At 38.2% G+C, this 24,345-nt stretch overlaps 2 protein-coding genes across 2 annotated transcripts in view; both read left to right on the forward strand.

The window, feature by feature from the left end:
- The window catches only part of LOC131435166 (uncharacterized), a 54,090-nt gene that overhangs the window by 15,860 nt on the left and 13,885 nt on the right, over window positions 1-24,345 (forward strand). The window lies entirely within an intron of this gene.
- On the forward strand, window positions 14,819-17,465 carry LOC131435165 (uncharacterized). Its single transcript, XM_058602775.1, has 2 exons — window positions 14,819-17,335; window positions 17,394-17,465. The coding sequence occupies exon 1, from the start codon at window positions 15,502-15,504 to the stop codon at window positions 16,432-16,434; it is 933 nt and encodes a 310-aa protein (XP_058458758.1). The 5' UTR covers window positions 14,819-15,501; the 3' UTR covers window positions 16,435-17,335; window positions 17,394-17,465.

The raw sequence follows: 24,345 nt of genomic DNA on the forward strand, positions 1-24,345 counted from the left end.
GGATAAATTTCATGTTCCCGCTGGTGTTCCTCAAGGTAGTATCCTTGGCCCAATATTATTCCATATTTTCACGTCCGATATTTCGGCACTTCCGGGTGATGGCGTACTCTCGCTGTTTGCCGATGACACCTCCGTCATCTACAAGGACCGCGTAATTCGTTCATAAAAATAAGCTCCAAGTCGTTCAAAATATTTTTTTAAGATTCTGAATCTACCTCCATGGACTAGAACTTCTTATGTACATACAATTGCTGAATAAGAAACAATCGAGCAGAAATTTGAAAACACACAATAAATTCAAAACTAAATGTTCAATTTCTGAACGAGCCATTATTAGAGCGCTTTACAGCTAGAGTTAGGTTAGGTTAGTTTAGGTTAAGTAGACAAAAAAATATACAATTTCAAGGATATATATCCAAACATGAAATAAAAGTCACTAACAATTTAGGACTGAAACAATAAGAAATAAAAAATTAAAATATAGACTAAGCAGATAATACCATACATGTAGAGTTATAAACTGTATCATAAAATATTGTAGCCACTGTATATAAATGTTGACAAACAAAAGGATAATAAATAAAATATTTGATGTAAAACAAACATGGTCGCAACTATCATTTGGACTTCAGTCGTCCGGTGGAGCAGTTGGCAATGAAAGCAGACCTTTTGCGTGGTATAAAGCCTCAAACGCTTAGGTCGTGCTTTCATTTGGACTTCAATCGTCAGGTGCAGCAGTCGTCAATAATAAGAGTAGGAAACTCCAACAGAACACATATCAGTTTCACATTCACGGACAACAGGTCATCCTGGAAATAGAAGACGGAAGTCAGCGGTATCCATCGGAAGTCAATTATATCTATCGGAATTTGAACTCAACTCGTCACTCTCCATCACGAACGCCTTCATAAAAGGTTCTTTTCAGAACCACCATTATTTTATCACAGGGAACTATACTGGTTAATTCGTAATATTTGTGTCAGAATGTTTAATGTAACTAATCTGTACTGTAGTTTAGGTGTATCGTTTCAAATTCTAGTAGTGTAAAAGGGCAAAACTTGCACAATTCACACTATCGATCAATTAATTTATATTCGGAAGTATAAAGTAAAAGTGTCAGTTTTATTAGTATTCACGACATCCAGTTATGTCTCTGACATTACACACCTGTACTTTTTTTGCATACATATCTATTTATTATTCTTATTTTTGTGTACTACATCAACGTTTTACAATACAAGTGTTTTGACCCTTTGGCCTTTCACCTTTGTTGTTCATACCATTCGTTATTAATAATAGGTGTTTTAGTTACTCTTGTTTTACATACTAATGTTTACTCGTAATATTTATTGTAATTATTAATAAAATATCTACCTATTTATAACTATCCCTAACCTAATACGTACAAGTTTTGAATTATTTGTATGACAGAGATTTAGCACCTCTCTTCAAATTTCGTGCAGTATTGTTCGAATTTTTGCTCTGGAATGCCAATATTGCCATGGCAGTCGTTGCTGGCCTAGCGCATTTGCCTTCTCTACTATTATGAATAAAGGTATTCCTTCAGCTGCGTCCTGGGATGACATCAGAGGAGGAATATGCTTAGGGTTTTTCTTAAGCACCTTCGTTACGGACCAGTTCCAGTTTTGCTGGATGGTCTTGTTGCAAAGATCCGATATCCTTTCCTGGATTATCCTAGTTAAGTTGTTATAAGAGGTCTTCTTATCTAGGATGCCAGTTCGTTGACACTGCCTTCGTAAGATATTTCGTAGTCGGATGAGTTTCTTGATGACACTGTCAATTTGAAGAGAGGAACTCGGTATATGTTGTACTGGAACCGTCCTATCACGAGCGACTGTGATTGAATGCTGGAAGGAAGTTAGGGTCGCATCGATTTCCATCGGGGAATCAAGTGGTGAATCGACATTAATTAGTTGGTCGGCGATTTGTTGAAATTGAACCCAATCGGTGCGATAATAGTTCCTCCGAGGTTGAATAGGTACTGTTTCTGGTGAAGATCCTAACGTCAATATTACTGGAAAGTGGTCGGAAGAGGGCTCGTTGAAGACAACCGGAGAGCTGTCTATGGCGATGTTGCTGATGAATATATCCAAAATGGAATGAACCCCCGATCTGGAAAATCGCGTTGATTGATCCGGAGCGAGGATGTTGTACTGTTCAGTTTCGTAATCTTCGGAAAGTACCAATCCATTTCGATCCTGTCTTTTGTTTCCCCACAGCTCATGCCGTGCGTTCAGGTCCCCAGAAATGATGAATTTGTTCTGTCGTCTAGTGAGCATAGCCAAATCTCGCTTCAATGATGCACACGTACCATCTCGAAAATTTGTTTGTTTGGGACAGTATGCTGCAATGATGATGATGGGTCCCATCGTCATTGTAATCTGAATTCCGATGGCTTCTATAAGTTGCCATTCAAACGCAGGCAGAAGCCTGTGCTGAATGGATCGTTTAATGGCAATGGCAACTCCCCCTCCTCTGGTAGTTGTCCTGTCGAGCCTGTGAATTCTGTAATTGAAAATAAAAATAGAAATTTCAGGTTTAAGATGAGTTTCAGTTAAAATAGCAATATCGGCATTCTTCTCTTGAAAAAATTCGGACAATTCAGCAGTTTTGGTCCTAAGTGAGCAAGCATTCCAATTTACTACAACCAACTTATTATTGTTACGTTCTCAACTCACCTTTAGGGAAATCCAGCAAAGTGGAAGGCACAAAGTAAAAAGCACCAGAAGAACTAAAACTTAATAACTTATTGTCGAGTGAAAGCACTGTGATAAAATAACTAGCATCTAGATTGTAAGTCAGTAACGAACTAATTCGATCTCCGTTCGAGCGGTTTTATTTTGAGTATGCTAAATCAACATACAGTGTTGCCAGAACTTCTGCACAATTATTATAATTTTTTCGTTGAGTTATATAACAGTATATAACAGCTCTTCCTCTTTTACATAGAACTCATTCATTTTTTGCCTTTCTCATATAGAAAGGTTATGCAATCACTGTGAAAACCGAATTTTGAACCGAGGCCCGGAGGGCCGAGTGTCATATACCATTCGACTCAGTTCGTCGAGTACGCAAAATGTCTGTGTGTGTATGTGTGTGTGTGTGTGTATGTATGTGTGTGTGTATGTGCGTATGTGTGTATGTAACGTTTTTTTGCACTAACTTTTCTCGGAGATGGCTGAACCGATTTTCACAAACTTAGATTCAAATGAAAGGTCTTGTGGTCCCATACAAAATTCCTGAATATTATTTGGATCCGACTTCCGGTTCCGGAATTATGGGGTAAAATGTGCAAAAACTTGTGAAAATAAGTGCACTAACTTTTCTCAGAGATGGCTCAATCAATTTTCACAAACTTAAATTCAAATGAAAGGTCTTGTGGTCCCATACAAAATTCCTGAATATTATTTGGATCCGACTTCCGGTTCGAGAGTTATGGGGTAAAATGTGCAAAAAAAGAAAATATGTGTTTTAATTCTTCTCATTGATGGCGCGACCGATTTTCACAAGCTTAGGTTCAAATGAAAGGTCCTGTGGTCCGATGCGTTATTCCTGAATTTCATGCGGATCCGACTTCCGGATCCGAAAATATAGGGTAAAGTGTGTTAAAAATTTTATACCATCACTGAAAAGAGCGAAAAACCGTAAAAAGTTTTCTAAATCGACCTCAAATCTTTTCCAATTGATAGTTTTTATCAGTAGACGGTCAAACAAATCTATTTCGATTATTCTTTTAAGAATCGAAGAAAAATAATTTTGAAGAATACCACAGTATTATATAGGTATGATAGTATGATTGATATGAGAAAGGCATCATTACACCACTAGGTGGATTAAAACAGGTTTTTGTTTTATTTTTAAATTAAATTTAATGTGAATATGTAAACATATGTACTTTTTATTAAGTATTCGAATTCAATAGATTTGAAAATTTTAACAATTCAGAAAAATATATAATTACTTTCGGCCTTTACCGTTTTCTTCCTCTTCGAGCGGCAGGAAAATCACACATTTGACCAATTGAGGTCTCTTCTAATTTGCGCTTTCTTGATGGTTGTGCTGTTCTAGACTGTGCTTCGCCGATTTCGGGAAATCCATAAAATTCTTCGTCTTCTTCCATGTTTCTCGATTGCTTCTCAGAAGAAGCCGTAACGAGAAGATTCGGTCTGCATAACTTCGATTGGTCCTTGAACACCCTTGTTTGGTCCCGATGGGCCTCTGCCGGACGTTTCCAATGGTAATCTGAAATATGTGTTTTGATACTCGTTTTAAAAAGGTTGTCTTTTAACATCTTACTTTATTATTTGGGTTATGGTTTTTATACCATATTTTGTCTCCTTCATTCAGTTTATTCAATGGATCATCTGGTTCCTTACGAAACGTAATCCTGTCTTTTTCAATGTTTCCATCATTTTTTGTTTGCGGAAATAGCAAGTGTCTTTTATAACCCAATTTAGGGTTAAGTAAATCTATTAAAGTCTTTGGCTTATATGAGAATATTTTCTCTGATGGAAAATGTCCATCACTTGTCAAACAATTATTTCGATAATTGAACAGAAACAAATTTATCTGATCCTGCAAATTTAACTCAGACACTTCCGATTCTAAAAAAAATTACTACGTCTTTAGTTGTTCTTACTAAACGCTCTGCTTGACCGTTGCTCGAAGTATTATAGGGCGGGCTTTTGAGAACTTTATTACAAAAACATGAGAGTTAAATGGTGGACCGCCGTCAGAAACTAAGACATCCGGTAGTCCAAATCGAGCGAAATAGCTTACCAAACACTTTAAAACATAATTACAATCTGTTCCTTTCTTCATCCAATTAATCTCTAACCATTTTGAATAACTATCTACCAACAACAGAAAAGTCAAATATATTATATATCAATATGCATCACTCTTGCGATTCACGAGGGACATCACAGTAAAGTGCGGTGGTAAAAAAGGTTACTAATACACTACAAATTTTTTAATGCACATATGACAGCCATGGATTCAGTACACTGAATCAAACAAACCCAAATATATGGAATATTTCTCGATATACACTGCACGAAAAAATAAGCTGTAAATACGGTTTAGAATTGCAATCTGATACTAACTCGGAAGAGAACACATTGTTATATAAAAATTCCCTATTTATATAAATGAGTGTGAAATGTAAACGCAGAACTAAACGAATTAATCTTAATGCTAATTCCAAAATTTTACCAACATTTCCGAATTAAGTATTGCAATTTCTTGATTTGAAAATTTAATCCATTTGTATTCAGGTTTACTGTGATAATGATTCCCGATTCCAGTCCAGTTTGTTCAGAGCATATCATTGAACAGCAGATATGTAATACTACGGTATATTATTGTTTGTAATGCTGTTGGCACTACTGGTATTGCTCTATGTCTTTAATTTACTGTTTATCCGTGAGACAAACAGGTCGAAATCATAGTAAGTTTACAGTTAACAAATCTTTTTTGCTTACACATTAATTCACTAGAAAGAAGAACGGCTGATTTTAATTACACAGTGCTGCCACTATGAACATTTATTACAAATGAAATTGAAGAAAGTGAAACATCCTCCGAAAATTTTCATTTTCATTGGTGATTAAGACGATAGGTCTTAAAGAACGTAATTCTACATTATTTATAGGCAATATTTACTTTCGTCAGAAAAACACATGAAAATGTTCACACCTCTATTTGGGCATCATGCTCAATTAGTTGTGACATTTCACTTCTGGGTGCACGATAAACGCAGACTATTAAATTTGACTGAACTAATAGCCTTGAGCGTCACGAGATGGTGTTACTGTGATGTCCTTTTCGATTTGTATTGAATTCGTTAAAGTGATCCATATTGATATATAATATATTTGGAAAAGTGTAGTGTGAGAAATGGAAAAAAATCAACGCGAAGACGACTAAAAGGTTTCGTCGTTGGAATCCATTTAGACTCTGTGTTAGGTTTATGAGCCACTGCCATACTATTGCAACTGAAGTATTTCCCAACAAAATTTTCAATATCTTTATTTATACCGAACCAGTAAACAGTTCGTCTAGCCAGTTGCTTCATCTTAACAATGCCTAAATGATTGCCATGTAGGAACTATGTTTCGCAGTTTCAGTGGAATCACCACCCTATCTTGGTACAGTAGGCACCCTTCAATCGACTCAAGATCGTGTTGATTAGCCAAAACATTTGAAAAACTTTTATCTAATTTCTTTGGCCATCCATCGCGCATAAATTTTAAAATATCTTGTATAAATTTGCCTTTCTCTGTTTCTTTTGCAATTAATTCATAATTTCATGGTGAACGAGCCGTGAATGCTGTATTTGCCGGCCTCGAAGGAATTTCTTCCCGTTCTTCTAGAACGGCACCAAAAACCACTGGGGAGGCTTTTCTCGCTACCTTTGTCACTATGCTTTCCAACTTCTTCACCGAAGGTCAGGATAAGTTCTAAATTGCACTAACGAGTGTCCAATTTCATCAATCCTTCGCATTTGCTCTAAGATAGACCACATGTATTAAAAACGACTAGATTTTTTCTTACAACGGTATGTGCGAACGCTTCAACGGTATATTTGCTACTGGTTCTATTGTGACACAATACAATCTCGGTACTATCGCTTTAAATCAATTCTCTTTTTTACTACCTTCCCTATCAGTAATTAATTCGGTAGGGTGAGTTTAGTGGTTCGATTTTAGTATTATATGATATGTTGGATATATGGCTTAAGCCTTAGATTTAATATCAGTTGTTTAGATTAGCAGTAGTTTAAGGAATATTAATATAGAAGTAATTAAGTAATATTTGAAACATGAGACTAGTATTACGTATTCACAATAAAACTCTGTACATAGTTTCAAATAAGATCAGACTACTGATCATTCCGGCCACCTTGAAACAACTACACTAAGGATATCTCATTAGTGTCGTAAACTTCCAACGCATACTGATCGACCTTGTATGCAGGTGAAAACAGCTTGTTGTCTTGGATTTATCGATGACCGTAGATACTGCGTCTATTTTCTGTGAACAACAAAGATCCGGTAGAACGATGTACGATGATGTACATTGAGTTAGTTACGGACAACTCTACCGTTCTTTGAACTGTCTACTGGTCTCGGTGATTCTGCATTTGCTTGTTCCTCATTCGCGGAAATTGGCAACAGGGTAATCTTTGCGACTGGTCTCACAACATTTTCCGATACTGCAGACTTCACTGTAACGACCCGTACTATCCCATCTTTCCCAGGATGTGTCTGAGTGATCTTTCCGAGGAGCCACTTTAGTGGGGGTAGACTGTCGTCCTTGATGACTACAATTCGTCCTACTTCAATTTGAACTGCAGGTTTGCAACCTTTCGTTGCTCGAGAGTGTAACTGAGTGAGATACTCAGGATACCAGCGAGCCCATATACGTTGGAACAACTTTTGTGTACGCTGCCAATGATCCAGGCGATTATCTGGAGTGTTGGCTATATTTATGTCAGGTATCGATTGTAGATTTGAGCCAATTAAAAATGCCCCGGAGTTTGGGCTTCGAGATCCACAGGAGTGGACGGAACCGGAGTCAAAGGTCTTGAGTTGAGACATATTTCAATCTGTGCCAGCAACGTGAGCATATCTTCCTGGTTGATGCTGATGTGACCTATATCTCGCAAGAGATGTTGCTTGGCGGACTTTACAGCGGCCTTTCATAGCTCACCAAAGTGTGGAGCTCGTGGAGGTATAAATTTCCACTGGATCGAGTTGTTCGCGCACCAGTCGAAGATTTGATTTCGGTTGCTATCCGTTGATTTCAACATCTCATATACATGGTGCAGCTTATTGGCGGCTCCTTTAAATGTGGTACCATTGTCAGAATGAATTTCGGTAACTAGGCCTCGAAGAGCCACGAATCGACGAAGAGCTGCAATGAACGCCGGTGTCGACAGATTCGATACCAACTCAATATGGATGGCCTTCGTCACAAAGCATACGAAGATGGCAATATATGATTTGGTTGGTGAACGATTGCGTATTGGAGATTTTAGGAATACTGGACCGCAACAGTCAATGCCGGAGAGAGTTGGTGCTGCTCTCAAAAAAGTATAATTTCAATGTGTTGTTTGCTACGTATAGTTAAAAATTTGGTTGAAATGATAGTGAAGGTGTGACAAGTATGTGTTTAGTAGTGAGAGTGCTATTTATTGAATAATATTGATCCGCGGAACTACCCGCTTGTGAGGAATTCTGGCAACCGTCAGAAGGCTGGCTGCATTCCGGCTGCTGTCAAAATTGTCCAGGCGAAATTGCGTCATTGTCTCACCGTACGTGTCTTGTTTATTTTCCTCCTCTTTCTTTTTTCTTTTTTGTCGTGAATACGACTTACTTTACTATGGGGTGCCTTTTCAAAATTAGCCATATGGAAGAATGGACAGAACTTAATCGTGAATATCTCGACTTGTATTAAAGGCAGCAACATAATTCTTTCACCATTTCATCAAAAATATGATCAGGAATTTAGGATAATATTTAGAACAGTGTGAGATAACCACAAACAACTCAAATATTAAGTTTTCTCAAACTTTGAAAACAACTTCTTCACTTTTGCTTGGCTTTTTCGCGCAAGGACGACGATTTTGAGATAGTCAGGCACATATCTTCAACTGACTGCGTATAAAAGGGGAACCGTGGTCGAAATTCGATCATTTCTTCTTGTGCGTTGGATGGAAGCAGACGTCGTGGGACCAGCAGCTTCGGAGAGTGCACCGTCTGCGTGGTCAAAAACCTCAAACGCCCAGGTCGCAACTCTCATTTAGACTTCAGTCGTCATGTGGAGCAGTCAATGAAAGCAGACCTTTTGCGTGGTTAAAAACCTCAAACGCTCAGGTCGTAGTTCTCATTTGCTTCCGGTCGTCAAGGCGAGAAAACGCATTAAACCCGTTTCGCATCATTTGGCACTGCGAGCGGATGTGTCGGTTTGTACGCAAAAGCTAGTTTCAATTCAAGCAAGAACTATTTCATCAGCAGCTGATGCTTTGCATTGGAGAGAAAGAAAATTAGACACGAAAAGTGGACAACATTATACAAAATCAGCCATTCTAATGGCTCTAAATGTTATCTAAAGAACTATTAAGATTACTTCTTTGCAAATCGAAGGTAGAAATCATCAGTTTAGTGAAAATCCAAAATAATTTGATTTACTTCGTACACACTTCGATCAAGTATCAATTCGAATTCGAAAGTGTAAAGAAATCGTGTCAGTTTTATTCGTATTCACGACATCCAGTTATGTCTCTGACATTACACACCCGTACTTTTTTTTTATTCGACTTCATTTGATATTCGTCAATCCCGCATGTAAGTACAAAAAACTAATCTTGAGACGAGGTAAATGAGATTGAAAATGGGTGTGTTTGGTAGTGAGAAAGCAATGTTATTGGCAATAACATTTTCAATGATTAGTATATATGAAGGGCAATAACTTATTGCCTTTCATATGTATCTTTTATTGAAGAAATAAAACTAAAACGCTTAAAATGTAGAACCGATTCAAAACGGTTCTGCCAATCTTGTATGGCAAGAATCCGACAGAAAACAACCGTTAATAACCGCTAGGCGAAATTCTCTGCCGGAAACGGTTGTTGCATTGTTGCCAGACATAGCCAGCCGTCTGGGGGGAAATCTGCCCGCCGCGTACAAGTGGGTAAAGATGCTCAAGAGGCCGATACTGTGAATTTATCGCCCCAAAATTTGACGATGTTAACCGATCGCAGCGCCGTCTGCATGTCATTGTCGGTGTTGTCGGGTTTCTATGGAATGTGTGAAAGTTTACAAGTCGATCGTGTCATTCAGACTGAAGGTCTAGGGTTGGTCTGCAGCCGACCCATTCGCGAGTGTTTTTATTTTATTCTTTCAGTGGTCGTGTTTCATCTCACGTTGCTGACAGCAGAGCGAGCAGGAGAAAAGGGATACATATTGAGATAGTTCTCTGGAGATATTTTATACTTTTCTTACTTATTATATTTCTCCTGAGTATCGAAAATCAGGTTTTGTTGAGATCATATTGTTTACCAAAACATATCCGGATCTCTTTCCCTTCCTACTAACAAAACTTCTATCCCGTGATGCTTGTGGAGATACAGTGGTACCCGCGGTTTCTAGAAACAACGAATATCGGACTAACATTTCTTTCTTTTCCTCAGTAGCACAGCCTTTGGTCGTAGCCAGCGTCGTTATTGATCACACGCACGAATATACATACCGTCAGGAAAAACAAGGTGTATTACCAAATCCTTCCTGTAACTATTCACGCACAAGGCAAACAGTCAGATACATTCGCTTTCCTGGAACATGGATCTTCGAACAGTCTCATTCTGGATAAGGTTGCTAATGAGTTAGGCCTAGAAGGACCAATATCCCCCTTGAGTGTTAAGTGACTCAATACATGAGGACAACCAAAGTCGAAGTGTTTGTTTCAAAACATCCGGTACCAACAAAAATCGGTATCAAATGGAGAGTGTACGTACAGTAAGCAAATTATCACTACCACGCCAAACACTCGAGTAAAATGAAATCAAAAAAAGTACGGGTGTGTAATGTCAGAGACATAACTGGATGTCGTGAATACGAATAAAACTGACACGATTTCTTTACACTTTCTAATTCGAATTGATAGTTGATCGATTGTGAGAATTGCAAAACTTTCCCCCCTTTTCATTACTAAAATTTTCAACGATTTTTGACGTCGATTATCTTATTTCGGATTTGCATATTTCATTGAAAGAAACTATCAAGATGTTGTACATGATTCATTTCTGCCTTTCAGAAGGACCAAATTGTGGAATTCTCTACGATATTTAGCACAGTTCGGAACATTTTTCTCGAACGATTTTCGCACAGCGAAAAGTGCACGAAACAAATCAAATTATTTTGGATTTTCACTAAACTGAAGATTTCTACCTTCGATTTGCAAAGAAGTAATCTTAATAGTTCTTTAGACAACATTTAGAGCCATTAGAACGGCTGATTTTTTATTATGTGCATGACTAGTGACTACCTCAAAATCGTCGTCCTTGTGCGAAAAACCCAAGCAAAAGTAAAGAGTTTTCCGCGTTGTTTTAAAATTTTCAGAAAACCTACTTTTAGAGTTGTTTGTGGTTATCTCAAACTGTTCAAAATATTCGCCTAAATTCCTGATCATATTTTTGATGAAATAGTGAAAGAATTATGTTGCTGCCATTAATACAAGTCGAGATATTCACGATTAAGTTCTGCCCATTCTTCCATATGGCTAATTTTGAAAAGGCGCCCCATAGTAAAGTAAGTCGTATTCACGACAAAAAAACTAAAAATGAATCGTTTAATAACTCCAAAGATCCCAAGAAAACCATTGAAAAGAAGGACGTTGAGGAAACAAGTGCAGCATCCACCCCACCAGATACTTCCAATAAACAAGATAATGAAATAGCGACGAGAGCACAACCTCTCAGAAAAATGACACCAAAACAAAAATCAGCTGTTATTGCCGTAACACTAGTACTTACTGCACACCGCGAGGAAGAATCAAATTACATCAACTGCACTCGGCGTTGAGTCCGGTCGGTCACATCGTAAAACAGACAAATTATGCTAAGTCAACATTCTCGATGCCGATGCCATTGTCGCACCGCGATATATTGATATATATTCAATAACATAAGCGGCGCAACGTAGGAACATAAGGAATCATTCAAATATTCAATGTACTTATATATATATATATATATATATATATATATATATATATATATATATATATATATATATATATATATATATATATATATATATATATATATATATATTTGTAAATAATTGGCTTTAAGAAATTTAGATATAAAAACCCAAAAATTATCAATAAAGACACAGTCAAAATCCAAACCTCACTCAGCCAACATTCGTTTCCGAAACACCGGAGCTCTTCGTTGCTTTCCATCTTGCACCCCTTGGACGAAGGGCCCCATTCCAAATTCTATAGCGTGTAGTATTTGTTACGCAGGTGCTACAAACTATAGAATTCAATCTAGACTTAGAGGTGGCTTGTACTGCAGGACATCTCTAACTAGAACCTTGGTGGAACGTCGTAAGATCGCCCAACCGGTGGGCGATATATGGTGGCTCCAGAGAGGATTTATCCTCAAAGTTTCGCGACGTTAAAAGGAACGAAATAAAAGTTCAAGCGTGTCCGTAGCTCACAGCGGACAAATAAACGTGTTGTAACGAAAAAGAGTGTATTCATAGCTAATACACAAGTGAGTGAGTGTTTGACGTCTGTCAGTACAATATCACAACCAGGTGATATGTCACGCAATTCGTACCAGAAGGAAGCATCGTAAATATGGCCTCCACATCGTACGTGAACAATCCCAACGGGAACTGCCGCCTGTGCCAGGACAAGGACAGTGCGGACGAATGGATGGTGGAATGCACGAAATGTTGGAATTGGTTCCACATGGCATGCGCCAAACTAGAAAAAAAGCCTACGGTAAAGGAATCTTGGCACTGTCCAAGGTGTAAGGAAGAAATAAAGGAAAACCAGCTTCTGAAGAAGGAGCTGGAAGAATATAAACGGACAACCACGAGAAGTAAGTCCAAAGAACGCAGCCCAGTTGACACGGTTGAACTGCTACGGCGTCAATTTGAGGCGCAGCTGGAAAGCCAAAAGATACGTGACGAGGCTTTCCAAAAGGCCATGCTTGAAATGGCAAACAAAATTCATCAAATTAAGAATGATCCCGAAATTGTTAGCACTTCCACGGCTTCCACAATAAAACTACCAGATGAAATTACAAATCTACTAAGAAGACAAACAGCAACGCAACTTCCACAATTCAACGGTAATTATAAGGATTGGCTAAATTTTAAACGACTCTATGAACAAAGTAAACGAGAAGGACAATTCAGTAATATGGATAACATCAATAGACTTATGGCGAGTCTCGATAAATCTGTTAAAGTACACATTAATGCATTGTTAATGGACCCGGGAAACGAGAAACAAGTTATCGAAACATTGGACAGTATATATGGACAGCCACTAGCGATATTCAACGAACTGTGGAAGGATCTGACAAAATTACGGAACCCACGTATGGAAAACCCTCAAACAATGGTAGACTTTGTAGTCACACTCGGCAATTTAGTTTCAAATATGTCGATAATACAGTGTGAAGATTATCTTGCAAGTCCATTACAAATAGCAGAAATCATATGTCGTCTGCCGCTCAACTTAAGAGAGCAATTGGCGGACAAGGAAATCGAAGCCATGACTCCTGCGAACGGGCAGCCAAGACGAAAACTAACGCTGAAGGATGTATACGAATTCCTTAAACCACAACAAAAGAGAGCGACACTCCTTGTCGCACAAAGAGTTTGTCTATCAGAAAAAGATTATCCAAAAAACGAAAAATCAAGGATAAATCTACATACTGGAGGTAAAAGCAAACCTTCAGTAAAATGCCTCTGTTGTAATCAACAACATTGGCTAACATCATGTCAGGAATTCAGAAACATGAATACAGAAAAGAGACGCGCATTAGCTCTTGAGAAACGCATATGTTTCAATTGTCTACGACTAGGACACTCATCCAAAAATTGTGAGACTAAGCCAAACTGTAGAACACAAGGATGCATGGCACGCCATCATACGTTCCTCCATTTACGTACAAGAAATAGGTCGGGACAAAATCCAGCAGATGAAGCAACACGAGATAACTATATCGCAAGAGAGTCTATATGGTACACGGGGCCGGCCAATCTGCCAAGCTGTCGAACGACTCCTGGACTTAAACCATTTACACACACAGGAGTAGACTTTTTTGGACCTATGGAGGTCGTGATTGGAAGAAGATGCGAGAAGCGCTGGGGCGCACTCTTCACCTGCATGGCAACCCGAGCGGTACACCTGTAGTTAGCAGATGACTTAAGTACAGATTCACTTATAATCTGCATCAAAAATCTCCAAAGCAGACGCGGCAAGGTATCGGTAATGTATAGCGATAATGGAACTAATATGGTTGGAGCTAGTAAACTTATGAAGGAATTAGAGTGCCGAACAGCCATTGAAGGAATAAAATGGAATTTTATACCACCCTCTGCTCCACATTTTGGGGGAGCTTGGGAACGCATGATACAAGAAGTCAAGAAACTTCTTAATGAAAAATTATGGCCGGTATCAAAACCAAAAGAAAGTGTGCTAAGAAATGCTTTAATTGAAATAGAGCATCTTTTAAACAGTCGACCGCTTACACACATACCCATGGATGCCAACGATGATGAACCCTTAACTCCAAATCATTTTTTGATTGGATGCTCAGGAGGAACATATCCATCTCTTAACAATACGACCAAAACCGAAGCATCAAGAGAAAACTGGAAGAAAGCTCAACTTGCTACTAGTAAATTCTGGGATAGATGGAGTACTGAATACCTTCCCAAATTAAATAAAAGAGAAAAATGGAGACAAACCGCTGACCCTTTACAACCCGGCGATGTCGTAGTTTTCCCAGAAGAAGGCAAGAAGGGAAAATTCCATAAAGGGATTATAACGGAAGTACGAAGATCAAAAGGCGGACAAACAAGGTCCGCTATAGTACAAACAGAGAACACAAAACTTATACGACCTACAGTGAAATTGGCAAAATTAGACGTTAAGGGAGAAACGACCAATTTCGTTGGGTGCATAAAGGAACTCTCGACGAAGCGTAAAGAATGCGAACAGAGCTCAGCTTCAAGAGCAAACATGACAGACTGGGGCAAGCGTCAAAAGATCGACATAGATCTTGTAAAGCAGCTAGCAGAAAAACATAAAACTGCTCATCCATCAAGACCGAGAAAGCGAGTAATAAAAGCTAAACCAAATATGTGGGCCAAAATGCTCGTGACGACAGCAGCACTAATATCGTTAGATCAATCTTCCGGATTGAAACTAAAGCCTATATCAGATACAGGATTCATTTTCGATCACGAAGGATCTTGTCTTCTGAAGTCAGGTGTCTGGACTACTGAAATTGCCACTAATGTATCACCGACCGAAGACGCAAATTTTATTAATAGTATTTGTATGAACATTAAAACCGCTGTTGAAGCAGTAAAGAAGAAGATGAACCGCCCGACAATCATCGATTTGACCGCCTCCATAGAACAACAATGTATTGCAGCTAAACAGGAGATTTTAGAGCCAGCCAGAACAAAAAGAGGAAAAGGAATCTTCGGATTTCTCAAGGATTTGTTATTCGGAGGTAATGAGCTAGAAGACCAAATTACGGCAATGCACATGAACGAAGAACAAAAGATTCATGACGTCACATATAGCTTAAATCAACTAAGTGAAAAAACAAATCAACAAACGAACCTCTTTGAAAAAGGATTCGTCATGCCTTCAACGGTATAGAAAAATTAAATAACGATAGCCTATGCCAGAATTTTATCCGATCATTTATTGGACACCATGATGTTAGCTAAACAACTGATAGAAAGCATCATCTTCCGACATAGAAAACTGAAAAATCATCCTATCACTTTAGAAGAAAAATATGAATTTATCCAACAAATAAATAAACATCTTCCTAATGATAGTTTTGTTCCATTGGATAAATTTGCAACCCAATACGAAATCAACCTGAAAAACAGTACATATCAAATAACAATGAAATCCATGATTATTTCTAAGGAATCATATGAAATATTCAAGGTAATAAGTATACCAGACATCAAAAATAGGACAAGAATTTTCATCGATCCGCCAAAAATAGCGATTCATCAACACTATAAGTACTTCTATCCATCAGCAAATATAAAGCAATTGAACAAATCACATTTTTTGCACGATCGCACAACTATTCAAACGGCAATGACGTGTATTCTTGCCGCTATATTTCACCAACATCCCATTGGAAAATGCCCTACAACTAATCTACCGACCTATTACACAGAGGTAGTTTCACTATCTAGATCAAATACAATACTATATATAGCCGAAGACCCGAGCGCTATCACCATACGCTGCGGAACCGAATTAAAAGGCGTCACACACCCAATGGCGATTGTTGTACTAGATCCTGACTGCGAGCTTAGAATTAAATACAGCATGACACACGCTAGTATTGGTGGAACATCATTAGAGAGAAAAATATTTTTCAAAAGTCAAAAAGAAATGCCGTCTTCAACAATCAACCTGCTTGAACCAATGGAAACTTCAGAAGAACCTTTGACTACACACGAATCACCCAATCAACAGCAGAAAACATCTAAGAACGACCATAGCTCAATATACAACCTCACGGCTATCCTGGCAATTATATCAACAGTGCTCATCGCAGCTATAGTTATCAGTATGATCTACTATAAGAAAAGCAGCAGACGACGACCAATTACAAAATGACCAACGTTCAAAATGACGAATAAACCCACCCCTTTTCCGCGTAGACGACCACCAAGAAAGATAACAGCCATAAGCGATGAAACAGTTTAAGCTTGTATAACAAAATTTAGATTCTGTTGTTGCAAAATTAAAGTAGATAATCAGAAACACACTATAGAAGATTTAACTTAAAACAAGCGTTTAAAGCAAAATTAAGTTATAAGGTACTCGTACGCAAAGAGAACATTGACTATCAATGAACTATGAAGCGTCGGCAGCTTGTTCTTGTAAGATCTACTGGATAGACTTACGGGGCCCGGTATGTTTTGTCTCTTTAATTTGTCTTTATTTTAATACGATTCTCATTACGATTTTAAGACAATTGCAGGAATCGGCAAAATGACCCTTTCGGCGAAATGACTTTCGACGAAACGGCTTTCGGCGAAATGGCTTTCGGCGAAATGGCTTTCGGCGACATGACCCTGATCCAATCGAAGCATATCTGGACTTGTGTCCCAAACGAGCCCGAGTGTTGACACCGACTGATCATCTTGCAGGTCCTGCAGTGTTTTAATAGTTAGATCCTCTTGAGCAATACCAACAAGAGCTTCTGAAACATTTGATGCCCATTTCTTGATTCGAAGACCGGCTGATTCGAGCATGGCGGATATTTGTTGACGCTTTTGTATAGCAGCTTGCAGATCATCCGAGCCCGAGAGTAAATCATCGACATAAAAGTCTTCGGTGACGGCTACAGCTCGAGTACGAAAACGTATCACGATCGAGAGCAAATCCTGCTGTACGACTGGACCAACGAGAAGTGTATCGTTCAACGAGAACCCGGACGTGGTCTTGCATGAGGCGTCGAAAACCACGCGAACCTTGGTGGTACTGCTTGTCTCCTTTAATACCGGATCATGAGGTAGGTAACAATGCGGTTTGTCGTCATCAATATGCTCAATATTTCTTATGTGATTTAGATCGGAATATTCTTCCAAGAATTTGTGATAAGCGTTTTTTATGCTTGCATTTTTCTCGAGTTGTCTTTCAAGGCTATAAAATCTTCGAGTAGCGATCGCGCGCAAATTACCGAGGGTGACTTGCGGATCTTCGGACCGAGGAAGGCGTACGACGAACCTTCTAGTGTGAGTTCGAGTGGTGGTGCTAGCATATACTTCTTCACATCTTCTTTTTTCAGCGGAGTACGTTGAGCCATGATCTATAGTTTCGAATTCCCAAAATCGTTGCAAAGCAGTTTCGAGAGTACGATCGACGGTAGATATATAACATAACGGTAGAGCGTTAGCGGAAGTCGTTCATACCTTGCCTGATACTGTCCATCCGAAAAGTGTATCAACTAAGAGTGGAGAACCATCCCCGATGGATATGCGATTTCCAGTATGAATTTCGTGGTAGCACTCCCCACCGATGATTATATCAATCATACCTGGTATATTGAAATGTGGATCAGCAAAACATACATCCGGCATTTTCCACGCACTAGTGTTTATAGGTATCGTAGGCAGATTGGCGGTTGGGTTTTTCATCACAAGGAATTGTAGTGTCGTAGAATATGCAGTAGATTTTTATTTGATTGTGGCTGTTATTTGCCGCTTGATTTGCTTGACGGACTCTCCTATTTCAGCTACTGAGATATCTACTGAACTTGGACGGATAGCAAGAGTGTTTGCCAGTTTCTTAGTGATAAAATTGGACATGGAGGAAGAATCCAGTAGCTCTCACTGGAGTTTCTCTACCGTAGTTATCAACGACATGCAATGCAACCGTATCCAGTAGGACCGTGCTATGATTCGATTGGATGAATAGACTAACTTCTGATGGATGCGCTGATCCAGATGCCTTTGCACTCACTGACGAGGACGGAAGTGCACGCAGGACATTGTGGAACAGATTGCAAATCGATTTAAGTCACCCCAGACCCTGTCAGCTTGGAGCGATCTCAATCTTCAGTTCAGCAACGCCATCGCACGGCATCACATTCAACATATCATGACAATTGTATGGGTGCGCAGTGCTGCTGTTTTGGCGCGCACGAATTTGACATTTCTCTCCCCTACTTCTATGTACGAGATTCGATGCGAACTCGCCCGAGGGCACCATGCTCGCAAAAAAGGATGTTGCCAATGATTTGTTCGGGAAATGTGAGAGCTGGATATCTTGTTAATATGATGTCTTTGGTCATCCCCTCACAGTGTGCAAATATTTTCGTGCGATGCTGTATGTGCACGTGACAAGTGTAACTATTAATTTATATATATATATATATATATATATATATATATATATATATATATATATATATATATATATATATATATATATATATATATATATATATATATATATATATATTCATTTGACTTGCACACTGCCTATCGTGTGATCTGAGCGTTTCTTATCATGCAATTTTGGCATTATACCGTCAATTGTTGCCTCTTCAAATATAAGCACAAATTCTGGCGTCGGATGATTATACAATAGCCCTTTGTGTAAAAAAATTGAATAGCGTACCTTACTGTGATCAACAATCTTTGACCAGTTCGCTTTCACATCTCATCCAAGTCAGTCGATATAACAAAACCGCTTACGTTCGGGACGTAAGAAACCAAGTACAGTATTGTGTAGTGAACAATAGAACGACCTCGAAATGAGTGAACCAAACGAACAAAAGCTACCGCCGACACGAAAGAATACAATTGTTGTTGACTTCAGGCAGTGCACAATTCGACCTTCTATACAAGAACTTGAAGGTTTGCTTAAGAAGCAAATGCATCTTGACATTAAATGTGTGCATTTACTTCAATGCAATAAAACAAATGATGTTGTTTATATACAGTTTTATAAAGAATTGGATGCAATTCAATTCGCAAAAGACAATAACAATGTGCACTATGTGGAGCACGAGAACATTAAGTACAACATTCCAGTATATATGGAAGATAGAGCTATAGAAGTGCGTGTGCATGATCTTCCCTTAAGCGTCACCAATTCTTATATTCGCAAAACTATGGCCCATTACGGAGAGATTCTCTCTTTCGAAAAAGAAAAGTGGATAACCCGCGGACAAAGTGACCCTCGATCCTCGTTGGATGGAAATAAATTATAAAGACAATAAAGTTTTTTTGATAAATGTGGTATGATTCTATGATAATAATTGATCAACACTAGGAAAGATTTAAGTTCTGTAGTATTTTTAGGCACTTTAGCATTTTTGATTGGGAATAAACCATTTTCATTTATTGTGAGGCCCAAATATTATCACTTTTCCCAATTTACTTTAATATTGGCTTCCAGCAATCTGTGCAAAACTTCATTAAATTTTACTGCACAATCATCTAAATCTTTTCCAGCAACAAGTACATCATCTAAATAACACGAAACCTTTTCGATTCCCTCTAAAACTTGGTCCATGACCTGCTGGAATACAGACACGCTGGACGATGCATCTTGTGGAAGCCTATTATAAGTATATAAACCTTTGATTGTATTAATAACCATGAATTGTTTAGACCCTTCAGATAATTTTAATTGCGTATATGTGCCCTCTAAGTTTAGCAAGCAATAAACCTTGCTGCCAGATAAATTTGCAAATAAATCTTGTGTTATGGGTAAAGGATATGAATAGGCAATTATGTGTTTATTGATTGAAACCTTACAATCAATTACCATTCTGATCGCATTGTTTTTCTTCATAACTATAATCATCGGTGAAGCCCATTCACTAGTTTGAATTGGTGGAATGACTTTCTCTTTCTCCAATTTTTCTAAATATTTCAATACCTTATCTTTTAGACGGAAAGGTACATCACAAGCGTTTTTTTAAAATCGGTATATTGTTTTTCAACACTAAATTTGCTTCAAATTCTTTAATAGGTGAAGAAAAATACTTTAAAAAAACATTTGAAAATTTTTGTTTAATTTCTTCTACAAGATTGGCCGTATATTGATCATTTACCCTATTAATCATTTCATTTCCTAGAAATAATTCTCTCCATGTTGGGAAAAATACGTCCAACCATGGTCTACCCATTAAGGGAACAAAAACGTTATTGCAATCAATAACAAATAATGTCAAAACCATTTGCAATCAATAACAAATAATGTCAAAACCATTTAGTTCAATGAAAACATTAGTTTCTCATACAATTTTCAGCTTTGATCCATTAACCACCATTAACTGTTTACTACATTTACTTAAGGTGTTCATAAAATTTGACTCATAGTGTAATTTACTCATTACTGACACCGATACATTCGGTCGGGTGACGGCCAGGATGTAGACCATGTTCGATGTACGTTCTACTATGTCTGTCTGGCGTTTTAGAGTGACTAAAACAAGATTAAGAGTGGCGAAATGGTAGCGCGTATGCACGGAATGCATAAGAACGCAGGTTCGAGTCCTGTCTTTGAGCGTATCTTTTTCCAAAAATTCATATTTTCTGTTCGTTTTTTTTTTCATTTGGCTTCTCCAATATATGTTTCCGCTCAGTCATTGCAAAAACTGAACTTAGTTATGGCGGCTTTACGTCAAACTAAAATTAATAAATTGTGAATTCTTGTTGCATTTGCAAATCTATGCAATACATTTATGGCAGGACTGCTAGTGGGATTATTCACTATAGTCGTTCTGTTGAGCATATTACCATTAGCAGCGTCAAGAACTCTAGCGTTCGAACCCGCAATTACCCACGTCACTAATCTTTTCAGCGGATTCGAGTGTGAGGTTATCCTCATTGAGGAGTCTTTGCTGGAGAGCTTTATCTCTTAAACCAGCAACTACTCGATCTCGAATGGCTGTACGCTTATGGTCTCCGAATGTACAAAACTATGCTTGAAGCTTTACCGATAAATAAAATCTACCGTTTCATCTAACTGTTGTACACGCTGATGGAATTTAAAACGTTGAATCAAATCCGACTCAACTTTGTCAAATCTCAATTTCAGTTTTGCCACAATTTCATCATATGGTGCTTCCATCAATTTACCGTTCGGAAACAAAAATTTCAGTTCCGAAAATGAGCCTTTTTAGAATCCTTCTTAACCTTTTTCATTATAAAATAATACCCGAGCCCCTCCTCCCAATCGGAGAAGGATGTTCCCTAGTCGTAACAATATTAGCCATCTTTAAATTTGTTAAATAGAAAAAGGAAATGGCACTGTATTAACTTCTTTGTAATAATATGGTTAAACGATTTTTAATTAAAAAAGAGGAATAGAAACAACTCACCGATTGCCTTTAATCTCAACCGCAAATTTTTTTCCAGAAAATTAAAATTGCCGGAAACCACCTCGTTGTCGGATTGTACTTGTTGCTGCTTTGCTTCAACCTCCGCCGGAATTCCTGCGTTTTATTTCCTCGACCTCAGCCGGAACGTCTCGACCTCCGCCAGGTGTATTTTAATTTCTATCGCTACGCCGACACTTCCTTAAGAATAAAAGAGAAGAATTATTAGAATTTGGCTAAAACACGCGCTCAATTGTTTCAATAAAACAAAGATGTACAAAATATTTTATTGTTTCATGCACTACACCACGCATGTACCTTTACCCCCTTTACGCCGCTTTTCGCAGAAAACTTGCCTATTAAGACAAAAAAGTATTCAACAGCACAGAAGCACGCCGCGAAAATGCCACTTTTTATAGTTTTCCTCGTCGCCACTGTTACGTTCTCAATTCACCTAAACTAAAACTCAATAACTTACTATCGAGTAAAGGCACTGTGATAAAATAACAAGCATCTAGATTCAAAGTCAGTAACGAACTAACTCGATCTCCGATCGAGCGACTTTATTTTGAGTATGCTAAATCAACAACCATGTTGCCAGAACTGTACAATTATTATTATTTTTTCGTTGGTATTGTGGGATTCGGCACATTTCCCGCACCGACTTTTCATGTGGCAATTCCTCGCTCCATGGCCGTAGTTCAAACAGTTCGTGAACTATGTGACATCCAGATGTACCGGTTTATACTTTTGCCATTCGATGATTATATGAAATAACGATTTTATCGTTTTCAGTTAACTCATGGTGATGGAGCCCTTCTCCAGATGAACCAAGAACAGTAGATCTCGATACTTTCGATTGTCCGTGTTGTGTCGCCTCCGACAGTGCCTGTTTTAGTTCGGCTTCCATCATGTCGGGTAGTCCTCGAAGTACAACCGTCATAGGGTTGTTGGCTACAATATCGTGTGTGTGTGTGTGTGTGTGTGTGTGTGTGTGTGTGTGTGTGTGTGTGTGTGTGTGTGTGTGTGTGTGAAGTATTCCGCTTCTGTCTACTTCAGGTAACATTCCACTGCTTTGTAGTGGTTCAAAGCCGGAACAGTTATTTTGTAGTCTTCACTACATAAACGGATTGTTGCCCGTAGTCCTTTGCTGATCAGCGTGTTGAAATCCGAGCGTAGAGTCGGTGGGAAGCCCTTCAGGTAGAAAGGTGGCATTTTTTCCTTCTTCTGCAGTTCCTCTTCGACATCAACTGGCAGATCAGCGTATTGGTTGTTACTCAGCAAACGGTCGTTTACCTGTACATCACTTGGCTTCAGACGCTCAGCGTCCTTTGAATTCTTTTCGGATCTATTGCGCGTTTTACCCATAGCTCGGGTAGGTAGGCAGCTGCGAATAAAAGATAAAACAAAATCGAAATTAGTCGTTGTAGGTTATTCGTCTATCCTCATCGAGTGATAGATGACGGATTTTTTGTCGGAATTTGCTAATAATATTATGTGACATTACATCTAATGGTTCAATTAGTGAGTCTGTGTAACTCATTTGTACTACACCAAGCAGGACGCTTCAAAATCATTTTCAGAATTTTATTCTGAATCCTTTGAAGCGTTTTCTTCCTGATGGAACAACAACTTGACCAAATTGGTACTGCATAAAGCATGGCTGGTCTGAAAATTTGTTTATAAATTAATAATTTGTTTTTCAGACAGAGCTTAGAATTTCTGTTTATAAGAGGATATAAACATTTAATATATTTTTTACACTTTGCCTGGATTCCTTCAATGTGATCCTTGAAAGTGAGTTTTTTTGTCATACGTTAAACCTAAGTATTTTGCTTGATCAGACCATGTCAATTCCAAGCCATTCAATTTGATAATGTGATTATTGTTTGGTTTAAGAAAAGAAGCTCTTGGCTTATGAGGAAAGATAATTAATTGAGTTTTGCTGCATTTTTTTTTAAATTTTCCATTTTGACAGATAATCACTGAAAATATTTAAAATTTTTTGTAGGCGGCTGCAGATCACTCTTAGATTTCTACCTGTGGCTAACAGACTTGTGTCGTCACAGAATAGCGATTTCTGACAACCAAAGGGGGGATTTGGAAGATCAGGAGTGAAAATGTTATACAAGATTGGAGCTACGCTCGAACCCTGCGAAACACCTGCTCGTACGGGTAGCAGTTCAGAATACATTTCTGATAGCTATCCTGAAGAGTACGATCAGTTAAATATTTTTGAATCAATTTGATCAAATAAATAGGAAACTGGAAATCAGACATTTATGCTATTAAACCTTTGTGCCAAACACTGTCGAATGCTTTTTCTGTTTCTGATTCACTGGATAATCCAGTGAAGTGGATAATCCAGAAGATTTATTTGCTTTTATCATGTTCGTTATTCTGACAAGTTGATAAGTAGTTGAATGTTCATGACGAAATCCAAACTGCTCTGGTAAAACAAAATAATTCTCTTTTATATGAGATATCATTCTCAACAAGATAACTTTTTCAAAAAGTTTACTGATAGAGGAAAGTAAACTAAGTGGTCGATAATTTGATGCTTCTGCTGGCCTTTATCAGATTTGAGGATAGGAATTGCTTGAGCGTTTTTCCATCTTTTTGGGAAGTAAGCTAAAGAAATACACTTTTTGAAAATTTTAACCAAGAGTCTCAAGCAACATCGGGAA

The sequence above is a fragment of the Malaya genurostris genome, chromosome 3 (assembly GCF_030247185.1).
Source record: "Malaya genurostris strain Urasoe2022 chromosome 3, Malgen_1.1, whole genome shotgun sequence".
Classification (NCBI taxonomy): Eukaryota; Metazoa; Arthropoda; class Insecta; order Diptera; family Culicidae; genus Malaya; species Malaya genurostris.